The 17,827-nt window shown below is 52.8% G+C and overlaps 1 protein-coding gene and 1 long non-coding RNA gene across 3 annotated transcripts; one reads left to right on the plus strand and one right to left on the minus strand.

Annotated features, from left to right (window-relative positions):
- The first annotated feature begins 1,257 nt into the window (after window positions 1–1,257).
- On the plus strand, window positions 1,258–8,660 carry ST6GALNAC2 (ST6 N-acetylgalactosaminide alpha-2,6-sialyltransferase 2). Its single transcript, XM_031599118.2, has 11 exons — window positions 1,258–1,317; window positions 1,497–1,806; window positions 3,794–3,886; window positions 3,978–4,032; window positions 4,357–4,531; window positions 5,265–5,430; window positions 5,511–5,649; window positions 5,920–6,023; window positions 6,101–6,184; window positions 6,610–6,709; window positions 6,798–8,660. The coding sequence occupies exons 2-11, from the start codon at window positions 1,682–1,684 to the stop codon at window positions 6,963–6,965; spliced, it is 1,209 nt and encodes a 402-aa protein (XP_031454978.2). The 5' UTR covers window positions 1,258–1,317; window positions 1,497–1,681; the 3' UTR covers window positions 6,966–8,660.
- A 91-nt stretch (window positions 8,661–8,751) lies between these two features.
- Window positions 8,752–11,701, minus strand: LOC116232620 (uncharacterized). Of its 2 annotated transcripts, none has more exons than XR_004167722.2 (5): window positions 11,635–11,701; window positions 10,940–11,046; window positions 9,870–9,959; window positions 9,083–9,172; window positions 8,752–8,832 (listed from the first exon to the last, which is right to left on the minus strand). It is a non-coding gene; the product is annotated as an uncharacterized LOC116232620 (long non-coding RNA). The 2 variants fall into 2 exon arrangements; XR_004167723.2 differs by lacking the exon at window positions 11,635–11,701 and adding an exon at window positions 11,493–11,627.
- Window positions 11,702–17,827: the final 6,126 nt, after the last annotated feature.

Here is a 17,827-nt window from a genome sequence, read left to right on the forward strand (position 1 = left end):
CTGCACAAAGACCTGAAAGCCCTCCACTGGGACCACGAGGGACTGTGAAGGCATTTCACCTCTGCAAGGACATGGCAAGGGGAGGTTTGGCCAACAGATGACTGTTTTCCCATTCCTTACATTCAATTTGAGGACAAATTTCTCCCAAGGAGAGGCCAGGCACTGGCACAGGCTGCCCAGGGATGTTGTGGAGTCACCGTCCCTGGAGCTGTAGAAGAAATGTGCAGATGTGGCACCGAGGGATGTGGTTTAGTGGTAAATATTGGTGTTGGGCAGACGGTCGGACTGGATGACCTTGGAGGTCATTTCCAACCTTAATGATTCTGTGATTCCCAGTTTCCCTCAGCAGCGTGGATGGCTCAGATCTGAGTTCCAAAAAGCAACTGCCCGAATGCACAGCCGAGGCTAAGGATGACCTTCTTATCATGATTATTTTGTGTGGTCTTTTCCTAACCTTAATGGCAGTTACCATCCTAAAACCTTACCACACACCCAGCTTCTAAACAAGCACAACTTATCTGAGGTGTGCACTGTGGCATAAGATAAGTGGAGCAGACGAACTGTGCATCTCAGCAAAGAAATGACAGCAAAAAGCCACATGGAGTGGAAACGGATGGAGATATCAGAGCAGCTCCTCCATCCTGATGGGGGAAGGCAGCAGGGCTGTGTTACAGGGCTGCAGGCATCTCCACATGGCAAACCCATGGCTTTCCTCAGCCTGCTCATGCTTTGCTCCCCCAGGGCTGAGCCACACTGACTCCTTTGTGACTTACCCACACAGTGGGTAACAATTAGCCCTGATTAACGAAGGGTCAGAAGGAATCACATGAGCTGAGGCAAACCCCAGCTATCAATGCTGGATGCTGTCCCACAGCATAAGAAAAATCAGAAAACCATTTAGGAAATGCTTGGAGTTGGCAGGTTTTCTTCAGTTAGATGAACCTGGCAAAACGTATCTGGAAATACACCCTCAAAGAAAAAGCTGAACGTTTTCCTTCAGAAAGCAGCCAGGCTCAGCCCCAGCCCTCTGCTCACAGCTCCTCTGCGGGTGCTGGGGGCAGGTCCAGCAGTGCTGGGGCAGATTCCCTTTTTCTTCCCTTCCCCCCTTTTTTCCCCCTCTCCTTCTCCTTTTTTTTTTTTTTTTTTTTTTTTTTTTTTTTAACCTTCCCCTCATTTTCCTTCCCCTTTTTTCCCCTCCTTTCCCCTCCCCATTTCTTTCCGCCCCAATGCGGCTCTTACAGACCGGGCTCCGCGCTGGCCGCAATGCGCCCACGGGGTCCGGCGTGGGAGCGGCGGACGAGAGAAGCGGATGAAAAAGTTACGGGAAAAGGGAGAGAGCTCCGATTTGTGCTCAGCGAGGGGGTGGCGTGAAAGGGAGGCGAGAAAAAAAAAAAAAGAAAAAGAAAAAAACAAACGCAAAAGCCGCTCTGAGTCAATGTTTAACCCCCAGCGCGCAGCAAAAGCGGCTCAAAAGTGCTTTTTTTTTTTCTTCTCAGCGAGTCTGAACCAGTCCGCCCAGTGCCTCCTCCCTTCGGCTCACACCCTCCTTCCTCCCACCGCTCCTCGGGAACATCCATCGGTCCGTCCGTCCGTCCGTCCGTCCATCCATCCATCCCGGCTGCGGGGAGCAGCGCAGCACCGCCGCGTTCGGATCCACGCGGACCTAATCCGGAAAGCAGAGATGGGTTTCCCCCGCTGGAAGCGTTTCTGCTTTTTGCTCCTCGCAGCCTTCACCTCGTCCCTTTTGCTCTACGGACACTACTACGCTACGGTGGAGCTGCGCAGCGGCCCGAGGGTCGCGGCCAGGTATGGGGGATGCGTGTGGAGCGGGTCTGGGGGGCCTGGAAGCTGCTCAGCCCCACCGTGCCCCCTTTGTTCGCTGTTTGAAGGGCTGTTTCCCCCCCCCCCACCGCAGGGTGTCCTGGGTCCTGGATGGGACTGCTGGGGGCTGCAAGGCTGCAAGGACTCAGGGTGAGGGATCAGAGCACCGCCGGCAGCAGTGTTGGAAGGGGCTGCTTTCCAGGGTGAAGGGTTGACCCTACACTGTAGCTGCAAGAGCAGGGCACGGCTGCCCGCATCCCATAAACTCCCAGACTCCAACAAGGGGCATCTCTCCCTTTGCTTTCCCTTCAGCCTTCCCCTGAGCACCCTCAGTGCTGGGCTTGGTGCTGGGCAGCCTCGTGTGCACGGCTGTGAGAGCAGGGATGGTGCTATGGGACGGAGGGGAGACTGTAGGATCACAGCCAGTCCTACACGGGGTGCAGGCAGGTTTGCACACGGAGGCACTGGGATGCAGCTGGATGGGCTGCCCTGGGGCTGCATCTCCCCCAGCGGGAGCTCTGTGCACCCATCCCACCTCACAGCCCAGGCAGGAGCTGCTGCACAGTGCTGGGCTCGTGCCTGGGTGCCCTTGAGAGGGGAAACTGAACCCCACGACGGCTCCAAAGCTCTCCTGGAATCGTTCCCATTGGCTTTAATGTCAATACCAAAGTGCAGCTCGTGTCCCGTTGGCTCTGATTCCCAGTATTTGCAAACACACTGCCCCGTAATCTCTGCTTGTGCCTCCAAAAGTACCAACCTGGAGCCACCAGCGCTGCTCTGGCAGCTGACACAGGGCTGAGCTGGGACTGAAATCCACAGGTGCAGCACTCCTTACTGCTAAACACGAGCATGGGGTGACCTTCTGGGCTTTTCCCCCCATTGGAGCACAAGGGGTGGCTGAGCAGTGCTGTGTTTTGGGGAGCATAGTGTGCACAACGTCTCCTCCTGCTGCAGCCTGGTGGGGGCATGCAGGGGTCGGGAGGGTGCTGAGTCCTGAGTGTGGAGCTCTGCCCATCCCCAGCATCTCACCTGAGCTCTGTGCTGTGGAGGAGACCCCACACTCAGCCCTTTGCAATGGGATGGAGCAGATGCTGCTGTTCCAGCTACCTCCAATGGCTCTGGCACTGTTTGCTTCAGATAAGCGCTCTCCCACTTATTTTCTGGAAGCAAAGAGTGACCACAGAGCAAAGATATCACATTGATGAGTGCCACCACAGGGACTGAACACACCCTGGTTCAACTCATGGTGCCCAGCCTCTCCAGAGCCCTGTTGTGCATCGATGGGTCCAGGGGGGGCTGTCATCTTCTGGGGCAGCCAAGCATTGCTGGGCATGGGGACACTGCATCCCGGGAGGTGCTGGGCAGCAGCTGTGTCACAGACAGCTGGCACCTTGTGAGGGTTGGTTGTGGTACAGCAGGTGGGCTGTGAGCATCAGCTCTAGGGATGGAGCTGACGGGGAGGAGATGTCCCTCCCCTGCAGTGGGAAAGAGTGGAGGAAACCCAATGCTTGCTGTACGGGAGGAGACAGAGCTGTGCTCCCCACCTGCTCTACCTGTCCCTGAGATCCCATAACAAGGAGCCCTTGTCTGCTCCACAATGCCCTGCTTTGCTGGAAGCACCTGCTGCTCTGAAGGGCCCTTCTGTGTGGGGAGGAATGAATAGGAGCCTGTTCCCCACAGGTGGGCTCCCACCTCCTGCCCAGCCCTGACCTGCCTCAGGGGCACCCATGAGGATCTGAGCCCCCCTATATGCAGAGTCCATCCCCAAGAGGTTGGCAGTGGGAGTATGAGCACAAGAGGCATTTTGTTCCCCTGTTTCATGTGGGGTGGCACTGATGTGGGGCATCATAGCATTCATCAGCCACCCCTGCAGAGCCCTAATAGCCCCAGTGCAGTGATGGGCAGGGGCTGTCAGGATGGGGAGTGTGTTGAGGTGAGGACTCGGTGTCACCCTCCTGCTCTCCCCTTGCAGCCTGCTGCAGCCAGAGCTGCTGTTCCTGGTTCACCCAGACGCCTCACATCCAGACAACAGCCACCAGCAGGACCTCAGAGGGACTGTGAAGAGGTAAATGGGGAGAGAGAGGGAGTGCGTGATGACCCCAGTGCGTGTGGGAGCCTCCTGAGCCCTTCTCACTGCTATATTTGTCCCTTTCCAGCTTCTTCTCCCAACCATCCTCGGAGCCGGAGAAGTCCAAACCCAGTGGAAAGCAGGTGACAATCAGCAGGATGTGGAGTGTCCCTGGTGCTGTCCCCTGGGCCACCAGCCTGTCCCCACATCGGGGGGCTGCTCCTGTGAGCCAGGACTGTCCCTGTGCTCCATCCAGGTGCCCAGGGTAGGAGATGTCACATCCATCTCCATAAAGCCCAATCCTTCAGCGCTCCGGGGAGATGGGCTCTGCATTTTGGAAGCGGAGGCACGAGGCAGTGCTGTGCCTCCAGCAGCCAGAAAGGAGCAGCTCTGTCCCTGGGTCTGACCTCCCCTCGGTGCCTTCTGAGACTTCCCCAGGCTCAGTGTTGACCATTCTCCCCCTGCAGCCCACCCTGTGCCCCCGCTCGGTGGTGGCCACGGCGAAGGCAGACCCCAGATTTAAGGAGCTCTTCCAATTTGACGTCCCTGTGCTGATGTGGGACCAACACTTCAACCCCGAGACGTGGGACAGGCTGAAGGCACGACGTGTCCCATACGGCTGGCAGGGCTTATCTCAAGCAGGTATGAGGCTTGGGGGGCTCAAGGAGACCCTGACAGAAGGGGCCAGAAATGGAGAAACCCCACAGAGGAGCTGGGGATCTCAGTCTGTTCCCACTCCCAGGGAAGCGTGGTGGTGGGAACAGCTTTGCAAATGCTGCTTTTGCAGCATCTTGTGACATTTTCCCCAAATAAAAGCTCCAGTGTGTGCATGATGATGAACTGAGGCACGGAGGACCTTGGACAACCCGCTCCATTGTTGTCGATGGAGATTGTTTCCCTTCCAAGCCCAAACCTACTCTCTGCTCTCCCTGGCAGGGAAGTGATGGGGAGAGCAAGGAGGGGGTGGTTGCAAGAAGATTTTTTCAGGAGGGCTGGCATTGGCATCTCACAGGTCTGGGGCTGTCCAGATGTGTCCCTGTGCCTTGCACAGCACTGGGCAGCTGCTGTGGGGAGTGGGGTCAGTAATATGGGGCTGGGAGAGATTTGTTCTCCATAAGAGCGGTGCTGCAGTGGCACAGCTGCCCAGGGAGTGGTGGAGTCACCGTCCCTGGAGGTGTTGAGGAACCACAGAGATGTGGCACTGAGGGATGAGGTCAGTGGGGATGGGTTGGGGTTGGACTCGGTGATCCTAGAGGACTTTTCCAACCGTAGTAATGCTGTGATTCTTTCCCCCTGAGGTGCACCCATCCACAAGCACTTGCTTGAAGCACTCCCAGCAGTGCTGACACGTACTTCTCCCTTTTCCCTAATCCAGCTGTGGGCAGCACCCTGCATCTCCTTAACAGCTCCTCCAACACTCAGCTCTTTGACCATGAGCGCTTCCCCAGGGGCTGCGTCCGCTGCGCCGTGGTGGGCAATGGGGGAATCCTCAACGGCTCACGGCAGGGCCGGGCCATCGATGCACATGATCTGGTCTTCAGGTAAGGCTGGGAAGGCACAGTGGGGCTGTGGGTGCTGGGGTGAACCCAGCCCTGGACATTGCCCCGTGGTGATCCTGCAGGCTCAATGGGGCCATCATCAAAGGATTTGAGGAGGATGTTGGGACCAAGGTTTCATTCTATGGCTTCACGGTGAACACCATGAAGAACTCCCTCATTGCCTATGAGGCATATGGCTTCACCCAGACACCGCAGGGCAAGGTGAGACCCCGAGGGCATGTCAGAGTGCCCACCCCTAAGAATGGGTTGCCAGGAGGGTGGTGGGGTCACCATACCTGGAGGTTCTCAAGAAAAGAGTGGATGTTGCATTGAATGACAAGCTTAATGGTATAGCGGTGATGGGTTGATGGTCAGACCAAATGATCTTAATGGTCCTTCCTTAATGATTCTATGATTGTATGAAATTGACCCCTGAGGCTCCTCCAAGCTTCAGGAGTTTCAGTCCTCACCGTGCCCGTGTTCCTGCTGCAGGACCTGAAGTATATCTTCATCCCCTCGGACGCACGCGACTACATCATGCTGAGGTCGGCCATTCAGGGCAGCCCGGTCCCCGAGGGCTTGGACAAGGGTGACGAGTGAGTGAACTCACCAATGGGCCACCACATGCCCAGCTCTACCCCCTGTGACACCAGTTCTCCTCTCCCTGCTGCAGGCCACAGAAGTATTTTGGACTGGAGGCATCCGCGGAGAAGTTCAAGCTGCTGCATCCCGATTTCTTGCATTACCTGACAACCAGGTGAGGATGAGGAGGCAGATTTCCCCCCCTGCCAATCCCATTCATTGCAGTGCTCACATTTCCTCCTGGTGGGAAGGCTCATACAGCCTTGCTGCATTCACCTGGCCCTCCACTTCATAGCCAGTTTTGAATTGTTCTAATGGGAGCAGAGGGAAAAGGTGCAAAGAGATTTGGGTTTGTTTTTCTGTGTTTCATGGAAACCAGTGCCTGGTTTGGGGCAATTTTAAATAATGGGGAGGCATGTTTTAGCAGCTGGCAGAGAATGTGTTGAACCTTAGCAGCAGACATCAGAGAATCCACATATTCTCCTTTCTAAATGCCACGAGAGGCCACATTTTGGTGGGTGTCCTGCCTTACATTGCTGTTTGGTGGGGGGTCTTAATGCCGTGCCCCTCTCCCAGTGCTGCCTCAGCTTTGCTCTGCAGGTTCCTGAGGTCAGAGCTCCTGGACATGCAGTACGGCCACCTCTACATGCCCAGCACTGGGGCACTCATGCTGCTGACAGCACTGCACACCTGCGATCAGGTGAGGGAACGCCTTGCCCAGTGCCTGGGGTGAACCTCCCACCCTGAGCCCATCACCAGCCTTTTTCCTCCATCCCATCACCCCACAGGTCAGTGCCTACGGGTTCATCACGGCCAACTACGAGCAGTTCTCTGACCATTATTATGAGCCAGAGAAGAAGCCGCTGGTGTTCTACGCCAACCACGACATGCTGCTGGAAGCAGAGCTGTGGAGGAGTTTGCACCAGGCGGGGATCATGGAGCTGTATCAGCGGTGAGGGCAGCTCAGTCACACTGCAAGGACTCTCAGTGCAGCACGGAAGAAGTTCTCCTCTTTCTTGAAGGCCTCCTCCTGTCCCTGGAGGGCTCTCCCATACTGGCAGGCCAGCCTGAGGAGCAGTGCCTGCAGCTGACAGCAGAGCAAAGGTGGTGGTGCAGGGCGAGCCAAGGCTGGCAGGGAAATACTGCAACTCCTCAGGGCCCTCCAGCATTTCATGACTGAGACTGGCGTGGCTTTGGGACACCTCTGCACGTGGCTGTGAGCTCCTGATGCCTTGAGAATGTCTGTGGGGCAGCAGCAGCCCTGGGAAGCACAGCATTCATCCGCAGGTGGGGACGAAGGGGATGCTGGAGAAGCATACATCTGACAGACCTCACTTCTTGGAATTTCCTGGAGAGTTACAGCCTTGAAGTCACACTGGATAGGCTGCAGAACCTGCAGAGCAGAGCTATCAACAGTGTGGTACTTAAAAGGGAAAAAAGGAAACTCAAAGGGAGGTGGTCTGGAACCCTCCCACCATCCTGTGTATTCCAGCACTGCTGCAGTGGAGTGGTGGAGGCTCCTCCAGCTCTCGGTGGTTGGAGGGCTGATACTGCACAGCAAAGGGAGTGGTGTGATCTGATTACTTTGTGTAATTAGAGGAACATTGAGTCATTATTTTCTTCTATGCCTTGTTTAGTGAATGGGGGGGGTTGGACAAAGCATCCTGCCTCCTGTAATACAGCAAGGCTTTGATTTGGGAATGGCAAAGTGCAGGTTAGGGGTGGGAGTGGGGTTACAGGGATGCTGCCCAAGCACAGCTCTGGAAGAACACAGCAGCAGGGTGGTGGCTGCATTGGCTCGCTGGGCACTTTGAAAGCAGCCTCTTCCCACCTCGATGCCATTTGCTGTACGTCAGCTGGAAGGGTGGAGGGGACAATTGCTTGCAGATATGGCAAGAGATAACCAGGCTGAGAGCCAGGGAACCTCGAGCTCCCCTCCAGCTCCATCCTCCTTTGTGACACAAAGCTGCACTCAGCTGCTTCGACCTGCTTCAGATGTAATCTCTAGTGGAGCCCTGTTTGCCTTCTCAGGTACGCCTCAAATTAACCTTTGTTCACGTCAGACACTGCACAATGGTTCCATGGCAGCCTGTTACGCCTGTTTTTACATACAAACACTCAGCAAAACCTCTTCCATGACAACACGTCTGATTCTCACATCACCCAAAAGACAGAGCACCGAAAGCTCCTCAGTCCAAGTGTGAGCACAGCCCAGGTGGCTTTGAACACACCCAGCAGTGGCACTGTGCCACACGTAGCAAAAAAGAGCAGCTTTTAAAAAGGAATGCTGACACAGTGCAGCATCCCACCATGAACCCCATCCAGCTCCCAGGGATACAACTGGGAGCAAACCAGAACCTGCTGGACTCGCATACAGCTTCTCTATTTTAAAATGGAAGGGTTTTTCCCTTCTAGCCTGGAGTTAAAGCACTCCCTAGTTTATTACCTTAGCAGCCCAGGAACCTGATGGTTATACTGCTGCCTGTCACTGCTCCCTTATCTTGGAGCATCTAAGCTGACCACAAGCACTGTATCTTTCACAGCCCCAGATCAGCCATAGTCACAGTTACTGTGAATTCATCTCCTCAACTTCTGGCATTCTTCTGTGGAAGACAATGAAATCTGAAGACTGATGAGGCAGAGACTCACGCTTGCTCTTATTTCAGAAGGCATTTCAATTTGAAATCCTTTCTACTTGCCCAAAGTCATTTCTGTTCAAAGCAGATACCCAAAAAAGACTGATTTTCAATGATTTGTTTTATTCAGAAACAGCAGACTGCAGGAACCACTTGCTCCTTCCTCCAGCCAGCTGCAAATCAGGTCCTGTGGAAAAGAGAGCCAGAGCAGAATCAACCATCAGCTGAAAAGTTCCCAATGATATGCACTATTGAATCAAGAGTACACAACTCTCTTGTAAGACCAAAAGTATGCTTTGTTTTTCCCCCCCCCTGCTCCTTGGAAGCCCAAAGCTTCACATGCTTTCCATTGTGACTGCTTTTTGGAACCTATCTGTATTGACAAAGCTGCCACTCTGCTGGCTGCAGTAACATCTCCTCCCTTTTTGTATACCAACCTTTATTTCCTACGGAAGTATGCTGTCGTCAAGTCTGCTGGTTCAGCCCATCAGTGAACAGCACTGATCTTCTACAAACAGACACGAGTTCTGTTAAATAAAGCATGGAACTACTGAGCAGAATGCAGCTGTCAGCCACCTGGAGATAAAGTGCTCTAGCAGAGTGTGTATTTAATGACTATGCAAGATTAAAACGTATTTATCTGCCCTCCAAATGTGTTCTACTGTTTGGACAAGCAACTTAAAAGCTCTTCGTAAATGTAGAACTAAACTGTACTTACGACTATAGCAGCCTATGTTTATTGTTATGGTCTCTGCACAGCCCTGCCATATCTGGGCTCCTGAGGGCAGATACAGGCATACAGAAAAGAGCTTGTGCTGCAGCTGTGCATCACAACTGCAGGAGGAAAGGGGACAGATGCTGCTCTCTGCCCTCCTCGTGGGCACCTGCATCATTTCTGTCTCTGCAAGATGTAGGAGAACTGCTGAGGGGAAGAACTACAGAAGCCTCAGTGAACAATTGTTTCTCCCTCACAGCTGAGTTGTCAGACAGGGATAACAGCACATCACCGGCTCTGTTTCTCCCCTGCTCTCATCTACACCAACTCCCCAAGTTCTACGGAATAAAACGCAGTGAAGACGCCCACAAGCAGCCATGCCTATGAGCTGTGTCCTTCCTGGGAACCACTCAGAGATTAGGCATTCTCGTCAGCAGATGAGTCACACTGCCTACAGTTTTGGCACATAAAAGTGTAAGATTAACAGAAATACTCAAGGATTCTCTTACCAGTTTGAGGTCCAACTTCACAGCTGCCTTCTCGCCAAAGCTGTCTCTGGGGGATGATATAACCCCAGGGTTCTGCACAACATTTTCCTCCTAAATGGAAATTGCATTGAAGGCTGTTAGCAACAACCCTCCGAGCTAAGATTGTCCTGCCTTTGTTTTTCCCCCATCCCTTCTGACAAAAACCAGCACCGAATCACAAAGCAACAACTGGACAAGTTTTCCTTTCTAAGATGGGCAATTTTTGCCTTAAACTTAGCATAGCAGAAACCTGTCCCTCAGAAACAAAGGGGCATGTTTGCCAGCGAGTTGTTTCACTCGAGACAAGAAACTTTGGGAGGCAGATGCCATTTAAACCTTTCCTTAGGAAAAAAATATAAGCTTAGAGGCTTTGGTGGTTTAGACCTTTATATGCTGTTCATGCAGACTGCTACTTCTCATCATACAGAAATACCTTGTACAACTCGCAGAGAATCATCTGCTCATGTGAGATATAAGTTATCTATGGATTTTCTTGGGAAATGCATTCAAGCAGGTCGCAAAAAGATACATCTGTTCTGGGGAACGATTCTCCAGTGTCCCTTTTTGGTGACCTTTTGGTCAGCTGCTCCCAGTAACCTGATGCAAGTTTAAAACCATCCCAGCACAACTCCAGATAAGCACACAGACCAATTATCCTTTCACTAGGTCTACTTCTGTGACAAACACACTCATGAGATGAACTGTGTCTCCACAATGAGCTGTCATCCAATCTACTTCTAATCCCTTCTACTCTTGCTCATCTTCAACAATGCTGACAACCAGGTGTTCTGCAGGGCACCAACCACATTAAAACTCCCATTCATTGTGTGCCACATGGCAGCAAAGGGCTGCACACTCAGATAGCAGCTGCAACAAAGCCAGTCTTGATTGGCTTAATTACATTAATCAAGGCATCAGGCTTTTATACCTCCTCCCAGCAGCCCCAGGGGCCCAGAGGGATATCACCTGACACAGCAGAACGAGCCTGATCTCTACAGCCCAGCAATAGAAGAAAACTGAAGTATGAGGAGTTGAATGCTGCTGTTTCTCACCTTTGTGCTGCTGATACAGGCTTACTGCCAGCCCGGTGAAAGACTCAGCCTCCCGAGAAGGTGAGTGCAAAGGCTATTTTTCCCTTTGCTGAACAACATGCTGCCACCTGAAAGAACGGAGAGATGAGAGTTAAGCCATATAACAAACCGTTCTTTTACCTCTTTGCTTCCGATGCTGAGCCTCAGAGTCACGCTTCCACAGCGGAACGTTTCGGACAGGGATAACCGATCACCTCATCACCGGCTCAGCCGAAGCCCGGACGGCGCGGTCCGCTCTACACGCGGAGCCGTGAGCACAGCGAGGTGCCGGCGGGCAGCAGCGCCCCCTGGCGGCCGGGTTCGGGCAGTGCAGTGCTGCTCTCCGCTCGGCCGCTGCGCTGAGCCGAACCCACAGCGGTGCTGAGCACCTCGCGGCGGAAGAATCGCTGCATGTCAGGCCTAACGGCCCAGCCTGGGCGCCCCAGAGGGCGAGGCGGATGCGAGGCCGCGTCCCCTCAGCGCGCCGCGCCGCCGTGCAGGCCTCATGGGGGGTGGTGGCGAAAGGCTGCCTTACCGCCAGAAGACACGGATGTCTCGCGTTCTGTAAGCAGCCGTGATGGTGCGCGACAGCCCCCCGTTCCTGTTCGTGCCATCCCCGCTCCCCCCGGAGCCGCCGAGACCGCGGATTGCCGACGATGGCGCCGAGCCCGACTCACCGCCACCAGCACCGCCGCCATGTCGTCACGGAGAGCGGAAGAGCGGGCTGCGCGCGCCCACCTCGCCCGCCAAATCTCGCGAGAAAGAGAGCGAGAAAATAGGCGCGCGGGGGCTGCCGGGAAGTGTAGTGCCGTGCCGTGTCCCCGCGGCCTTGTGCAACGTCGGAGCCCTTAGCGCTCCCTGAGCGGGCCCGGTTCTCCTCACGGCCCGGAGGTGTTAAATAAGAGAAAGATGAGGAAATAAACGTGCACAGCTCCTCGCCATGGCGAGGCCCGGCTCTTCCAGAAGCGCTCCCTTAGGCCCGGCAGGGCAGGCTGCAGTGAGGCCGTGCTGCCCTGCAGTGCCCTGTGCTGGGCCGGGCGCCAGGCCTCGGCGCTATGGGCGCTCCCAGCTGCTCTCTGTTTGCTGGGGAGGCACAAAGGCCGTGGAGTGCCTCGAAGGGCTGAGCGAGCGTGAGCTCACCGCTCAGGAGGGGCGCTTCAGAAGGGCTCGGTGGCTGGAGGTTGGGGTTAGGCAGTAGTTAATGTGTGAGCCGTGCTTTGGCTGTGCGGTGTTGGCTGCGTGTGCTGTTAAAAAGCTGCCCTGAAAGCTGTGGGATCCCTGTGTAGTGCAGCTGAAGCGAAGGGAGGGAAAATAGGACTGTGTAATGGCTTTTTGCTTTGCCCGACCTTGTGAGGGAAAGCAGCAGGGAACGGAGATTGAGCAAACCTGAGTCTGAAAGAGGGGGAATCTGAGGATGGATACGAGCCCAGTGTGTAACACGTGTCACCTGAGATGTCTGCGCTTCCTTGGGACGTTCAGAGGAAAGGCACATTCCTCAAACATAAAGGTGCCTGATTCTCCACGGCAAAGCTTACAGTGGCATCTTACAGCATGACAACAGATCTGTCTGACCTGGCAACAACACCCAGGCCTGTCCCAGGGAGTTGTACCACCAAGGAGCCTGGTGTCTGCCTCTGGGTCCCCTCTGGTGGCAGCAGGGTGGCCAGGAGCTGCTGCCCATGTGGGAGGCCCTCTGTGGGCACAGCACTTGAGTTCCCAGGGAAAGGCGACGTGGAGTTGTGTTTGTTTTTAATGCCTGGATACTCCTGGCCTTGCTCCTATTTTAGAATTTGATTCTTTCCAGAGCGTGGATTTAACCTGGCTGGTAAGTTCTTTGCTTTCCAGAATGGCTTGTATTGCTTCCTAAAAAGTCTCTAGTCAATAGACTGCAAGAATCACTTTATTACGGTGAGACAAGAAGGCTGCAAAGAAACAGCAGTGTGCTATTAGAAATAAGCTGCTTCCCCTATTGAGTGTCTGCCTAGGAAGCCTTCTCCAGCCCTCTGTGCCTTCCAGGAACTGCAGAGAAACTCATGAGCTGCCCAAGCAAGGAGCACAGAGGAAGAAGCCAACGAGCAGAGAACCCTTGGCTCATTGCACGAGAGCCTCAGTGCCTTCCTGCCCTGTAAGAGCCTTCTGGAAGGAAGAGTGAGACACAGGAAGGCAGTAATTAAAACAGCCTTCATTGCAACTGCCTTTCCTCTGTGAAGATGTGGCTGGCAGCCTGCCTGCTTTTAGTTTTCTTGAGAAGCAAATACGTAAAACCCAGCAACTAGAATTAGCCCTTTAGATCCCCGAGGGACATCAAGTTTTAAAATAAAGCAGCTGAAATCCTGCCTTGTGCGGAGTTCAGATTATAGAAGGAGAGAACATTCTTAATTGTAGCACGGATGATGCTCACACCACAAAGTAGCTGTCTACTTACACTTATAGATGGATGAGCTCAGCCAGGGGCAGACTCAACGAGTTAATGGCTCAGGACAATGGCATGAGCTAAGTGTGCAGTAGTCTGACTGTATTTATTCATGATTGCAGAGCGTAAATAACGATTACAAGCGTATTTTGGAGGCAGAACAAAGGCTCTGGGTGAGAAGTGGTTATTGCTTCACCCGTGCCCACGTTCTTAACTTTGCCTGTGTTACTTGATCAGGTTTTCTCAGCTCTTCCCTTTAGAGGGCGATCCTGCCGCACACATCTTCAGCGTGCGAACTTCTGGGAGCTGCAGTGCGAGGTGAAGCCGCCTGGAGGTCAGCAGAACATGGTGGCTCTCCTGGAGCTCTGCAAACCTATGGACACGAAGGGAGCTACAGTCTGGTCTGGGCAGTTCTGGTTGAATGTCTTCTGTTTCCTCAGGCAGTTGCCAAGCTGTTCCCAGAGGTAATTTGGAATAATTCTGGTAGATTTCCTGTGGCTGATCTCCGTCAATTATGGTGCTTTCTTCCTTTAATCTTTCAAAGGACTTCTATTTTTGTTGAGCAAATAGAGAAAGCTATTAAAAGGGCACGGTGGTCTTCTGTTTCTTGGGAGCAGCCCCAAAATGATTACTTCTTCCCACCAGCTGATCCAAAGTGGATTACTTCCTCTAGCAAATCATGCACTGGAGTAAGGCCCCACCTCTGGTTTCTGAAGGTTTTTCTTTCTGTCCTGCAGAGCCACAGCATTACCCTCTACAAAGAAGTGTGAGCACTACTGTGGAGTATGTGGTTATTCCTTGATCAGAGAATGGGAAAAGGGGCAGAATATGTGGCAGGGAAGGGAGGAAAGGAAAACCAAACAGAAATAATGACAGAACCCCTTCAACTTCTGTTGGGCTTTGATCCCACGCTTTATTTGAAGGACAGGGTCTCCTCCCAGTTTCCCACCCTTTTCCCCTGCTGGCTGCCTTGTAACACCCTCTGGGGAGCAGCTCTCCATACTTAGTGATAGCAGCTTGATTCCCTCTGCCTTCCAGCAGTTCCCACTCTGCAGACAGGGTTCCCAAAGCCCAGAGAAACAAAGCATCCATTGATTCAGAGCTGCCCTGCTGTGGTTATCTTCTTTGACATATGGCTGGGGGAAGCAACTGGGTTATATGAGCGTGTTCAGAGGCTCATCCCCTATAGCTGATTGTGTCTGGCAAGCACCAGCCCCCTGCATGGCTGAAGTGCACAAAGCATGAGGAGAAGCTGAGGAGCTGGATGGATGCTTGGCCCTGCTCTGTGTGCTGCATGCATAGCAGCTCACAAAGAGCAGTCCCCTGTGGAACAGCTGGAGATCATTTGCTGGTAATTCAGGTGCCAGACTTGTAAGGGAAAAAGATCTGTAGTGTTAAGAAAAGCCTGCCAAGAGGTCCCAACGCCTGGTGCCTGCTGCTTCAAGTCAGTCCCAAGCAGTATAAGAGAGGCTCTCTGGAGCTCAGAAGCAGACAGAAGCAACATCTTCCCACGCAGGACAAGGCATGCTGCAAACTAAATGCCCTTTTCCTGGTAGCAAAGCTTAGGCCTCCATTTAGTGTTAAATACTTGCTTGAACCCACTCATCCAAGCTACTAAAGCAGAATTTTAGTAGCCTCAGAAATGCTCTGCTTTGTACAAAGAATGGTAAGAGCTTTATCCTTACGGAATATCTATGAAAAGAAAGGATGGCCTTTCTGGGAGTGTGGTGGTATCTGCAGGCAGGGTTGTGGTATGGATTCCTGCAGGTGATGGGGAGAGAGAGAGAGAAAGGTTCCCTTTCCTTTTTCCTTGGTGGTGCTGAGCAGCAGAAGAAATGGTAGCATCAGCCACTCAGCCCAGAATGGGCATGGTTTCCCTCTCAGCTTCTGTCCACTGTTCTTCCCACTTCTTCCCCCTTTCCTCAACTGAGTTTTGAGCACAGTACAACAAAATTAGTCTCCGTGTGCTGTCCCAGCTCAATGAGCAGTTGCCAGGAGATGACCTTGCTTTGAGTAGAGAGATGAATCCTCTCTATTTTCTGCATCAGCCTTGGAGATTAAAGGCATGGTAAGCAGAAAGGGAGTGAACTAGTATAAAAATATCTAGGCACTAATGAGGAAATTCTCAGGTCTTCTTTTATCACAAGCAGTGTTTCTGTTTGCCTGGATTACTCAGCCAACAGCCGTTGATTCAGTCAACCCAAACTGTGCTGTCATAAAAGCGATATTTCATCTATCACTCTTATGCTAGCCATGCAGGGAGCAAACAAACGTATTCTTAGAAGTAATTAGCCTGAACTGCACTGAGGTCAAGTGGTTCTGTTGGAGAACAATATGAATCCCCAGCATCTCCTTACTGAAGACTGAAAGTAGAGAACTGCAGATGCCGTATCTCTGGCTCATTGTTCACGCCAGAGGAAGGAGGTGATTGTTCTGAGGTATTTTTAAGAATACCATCTCTGCTAGTTTCATTGCTGAATGTGAAATAACACTTTTAAATCATGAAAGGTCACGTTATTTCATGTCCTTTTAGGTCATCTGTCTTGCCCTTATGCAGGGGAAGCAGCTAATGGCTTGTTTGACTGTGTCCAAAGTGGTGAACTGAAGTCTCCCTGGATTACAGAGGGCAGTTGGTTAAAGACCTATAACTATTCCTCCTACTGCTTGTGAGAAGATCTGCTGAGGGCAGGCTCCAGGTCACAGCTCCTGCAGGGAGCCTTGATGCAGAGGATTAGATTGGGAACCACCCAGACCAAGAGACAAAGTGGATCCAAGGTATCCGTCCCAAACGGGTGCACAGGAAGGGGTGCAGGAGCACTCTGCTTGCATGACATGTGTCTCAGCGCCCTCCTGGCCACCCATCTTTTAAGGGTGGGTTCATCAAGAGCCAGGTGTCAGCTCTGTGCTTCCACTCATGGGTTTTCTCTTGAGTGGAAATGTCAAGAACTTGTCTGGTGTTTCTGTGGATCCGTAACACCCATTCCCTTCCTGCAGGGAAGACTTGGTCTGCCTGTGCTTTGAGAGGAACCAGAGTCCTTCTTTTTGCCCTGTACCTGCCTGCTGTAGTTCTGTCTGAATGGCCCCAAGTTCTTGAATGGGAGCAGATCACAACTGGTCCTTCCTACCACTCTGCCTGTGCCAGCAGGACTTAGGGACCTACTTAACCTCCTCTTCTCTTTGTGCTCCCAAGGTTTCAGGACAGATCAAAGCATGAGGGTAGCATTGTTTTAAACCACCAGTTTCCTGTAGAATGTGATCTATCCACTTACAGATGGCTTTTATGGTCTCCAAAGCCTCCTGTGGATTAGCCCATGGCTGACTGTATAAACATTGTCTCTATCCCACATCCTGCTTCCACAGCATGCTTCATGCTTCTCTGTCCTTTCTTTCAATTCAAACATCCTGCAGAATCCTCCAGCATTTCTCAACAGCCTTCCCTACTCTCTTCCCCCCTGCCAGGTTGTGAGTACAACTCCAACTGCCCCCAAATTCTTGGAGAGCTGCCCACAAAAGACAGAGATTCATGTGCTTTTCTTCCCGAATTAACCACCAGCATGTGTGTCACTGCTTTGCTGTTGACCCCACGCCTTTTCTGTTGCATAAAGGTAGGTCTGCCTTCAGCCAGCTCTCCTCCTGCGCATTCCAAGTGCTCTCCTTTCTCCCCTCAGCTGTCATCTCGAGCAGCCTGGCTGCTGAAGGCAGTGGGCGGGCGAGCACACACCACAGGAGATGGCTGATCTCCCGTAGCACTTCTGCTCGGGGATGTGCTCTGCCATGCCAGCATTCTCCTCCACCTCTCCCCACTGCGTGAGGGGCACAAAGCACCGCTTCATCTGGGGGGTGAGGAGGAGCTGTGGGGAGAGCAGCAGACCAGGGACTGGCACTCCTGCGTGTGCTGGTATATATGGGGTGGCTCTTCTCCTGGTGGAGGCTTTGAAGTGGGTGCCTGGGGTGTTGAGGGGTGGTGACATCTCAAACCGCAGCACCTGATTTCCCAGAAGTTGCGTGTGTGGTGCTGCTGACTTGGAGCAGCTGGCAAAAAAGTAATAACACTCTCCCCCTCCCAAATCATTATTTAAACAGTATAAAGTTCTCTGTAAATGTTTAAAACAACAACAGGATTGGGAGGGGAAGGAGGAAAGACAAACAAGTTTGCTGTTTGAGCTTTGCAGAAACAGTTCTTAATTTTTTGGCAGGGTTCTCCTTGCCCAGGAGATCCAGCTGCCAGCACACTTTAGGAGGCTCCAAATTCATTATCAGTTTTCTAACATCTCCCTCCAACAGGCTGCAGTTTGGCACGGGCAGTGCCTTTGATGTCTGGGCTTGGCCAGCACCTCGTGCTGTAGGATCCCAGTTCATCGCTGGGGCATTTCAGCTTGGCATCAATGGTGTGAGTGCTCCCAGAGATGCTTTTCTTTCCCAGCCCCGAGGTTCATGGTTGGTGAAACTCAGCAGGA

Source organism: Phasianus colchicus, chromosome 20 (assembly GCF_987193195.1).
Source record: "Phasianus colchicus chromosome 20, bPhaCol1.hap1.1, whole genome shotgun sequence".
NCBI classification, from domain to species: domain Eukaryota; kingdom Metazoa; phylum Chordata; class Aves; order Galliformes; family Phasianidae; genus Phasianus; species Phasianus colchicus.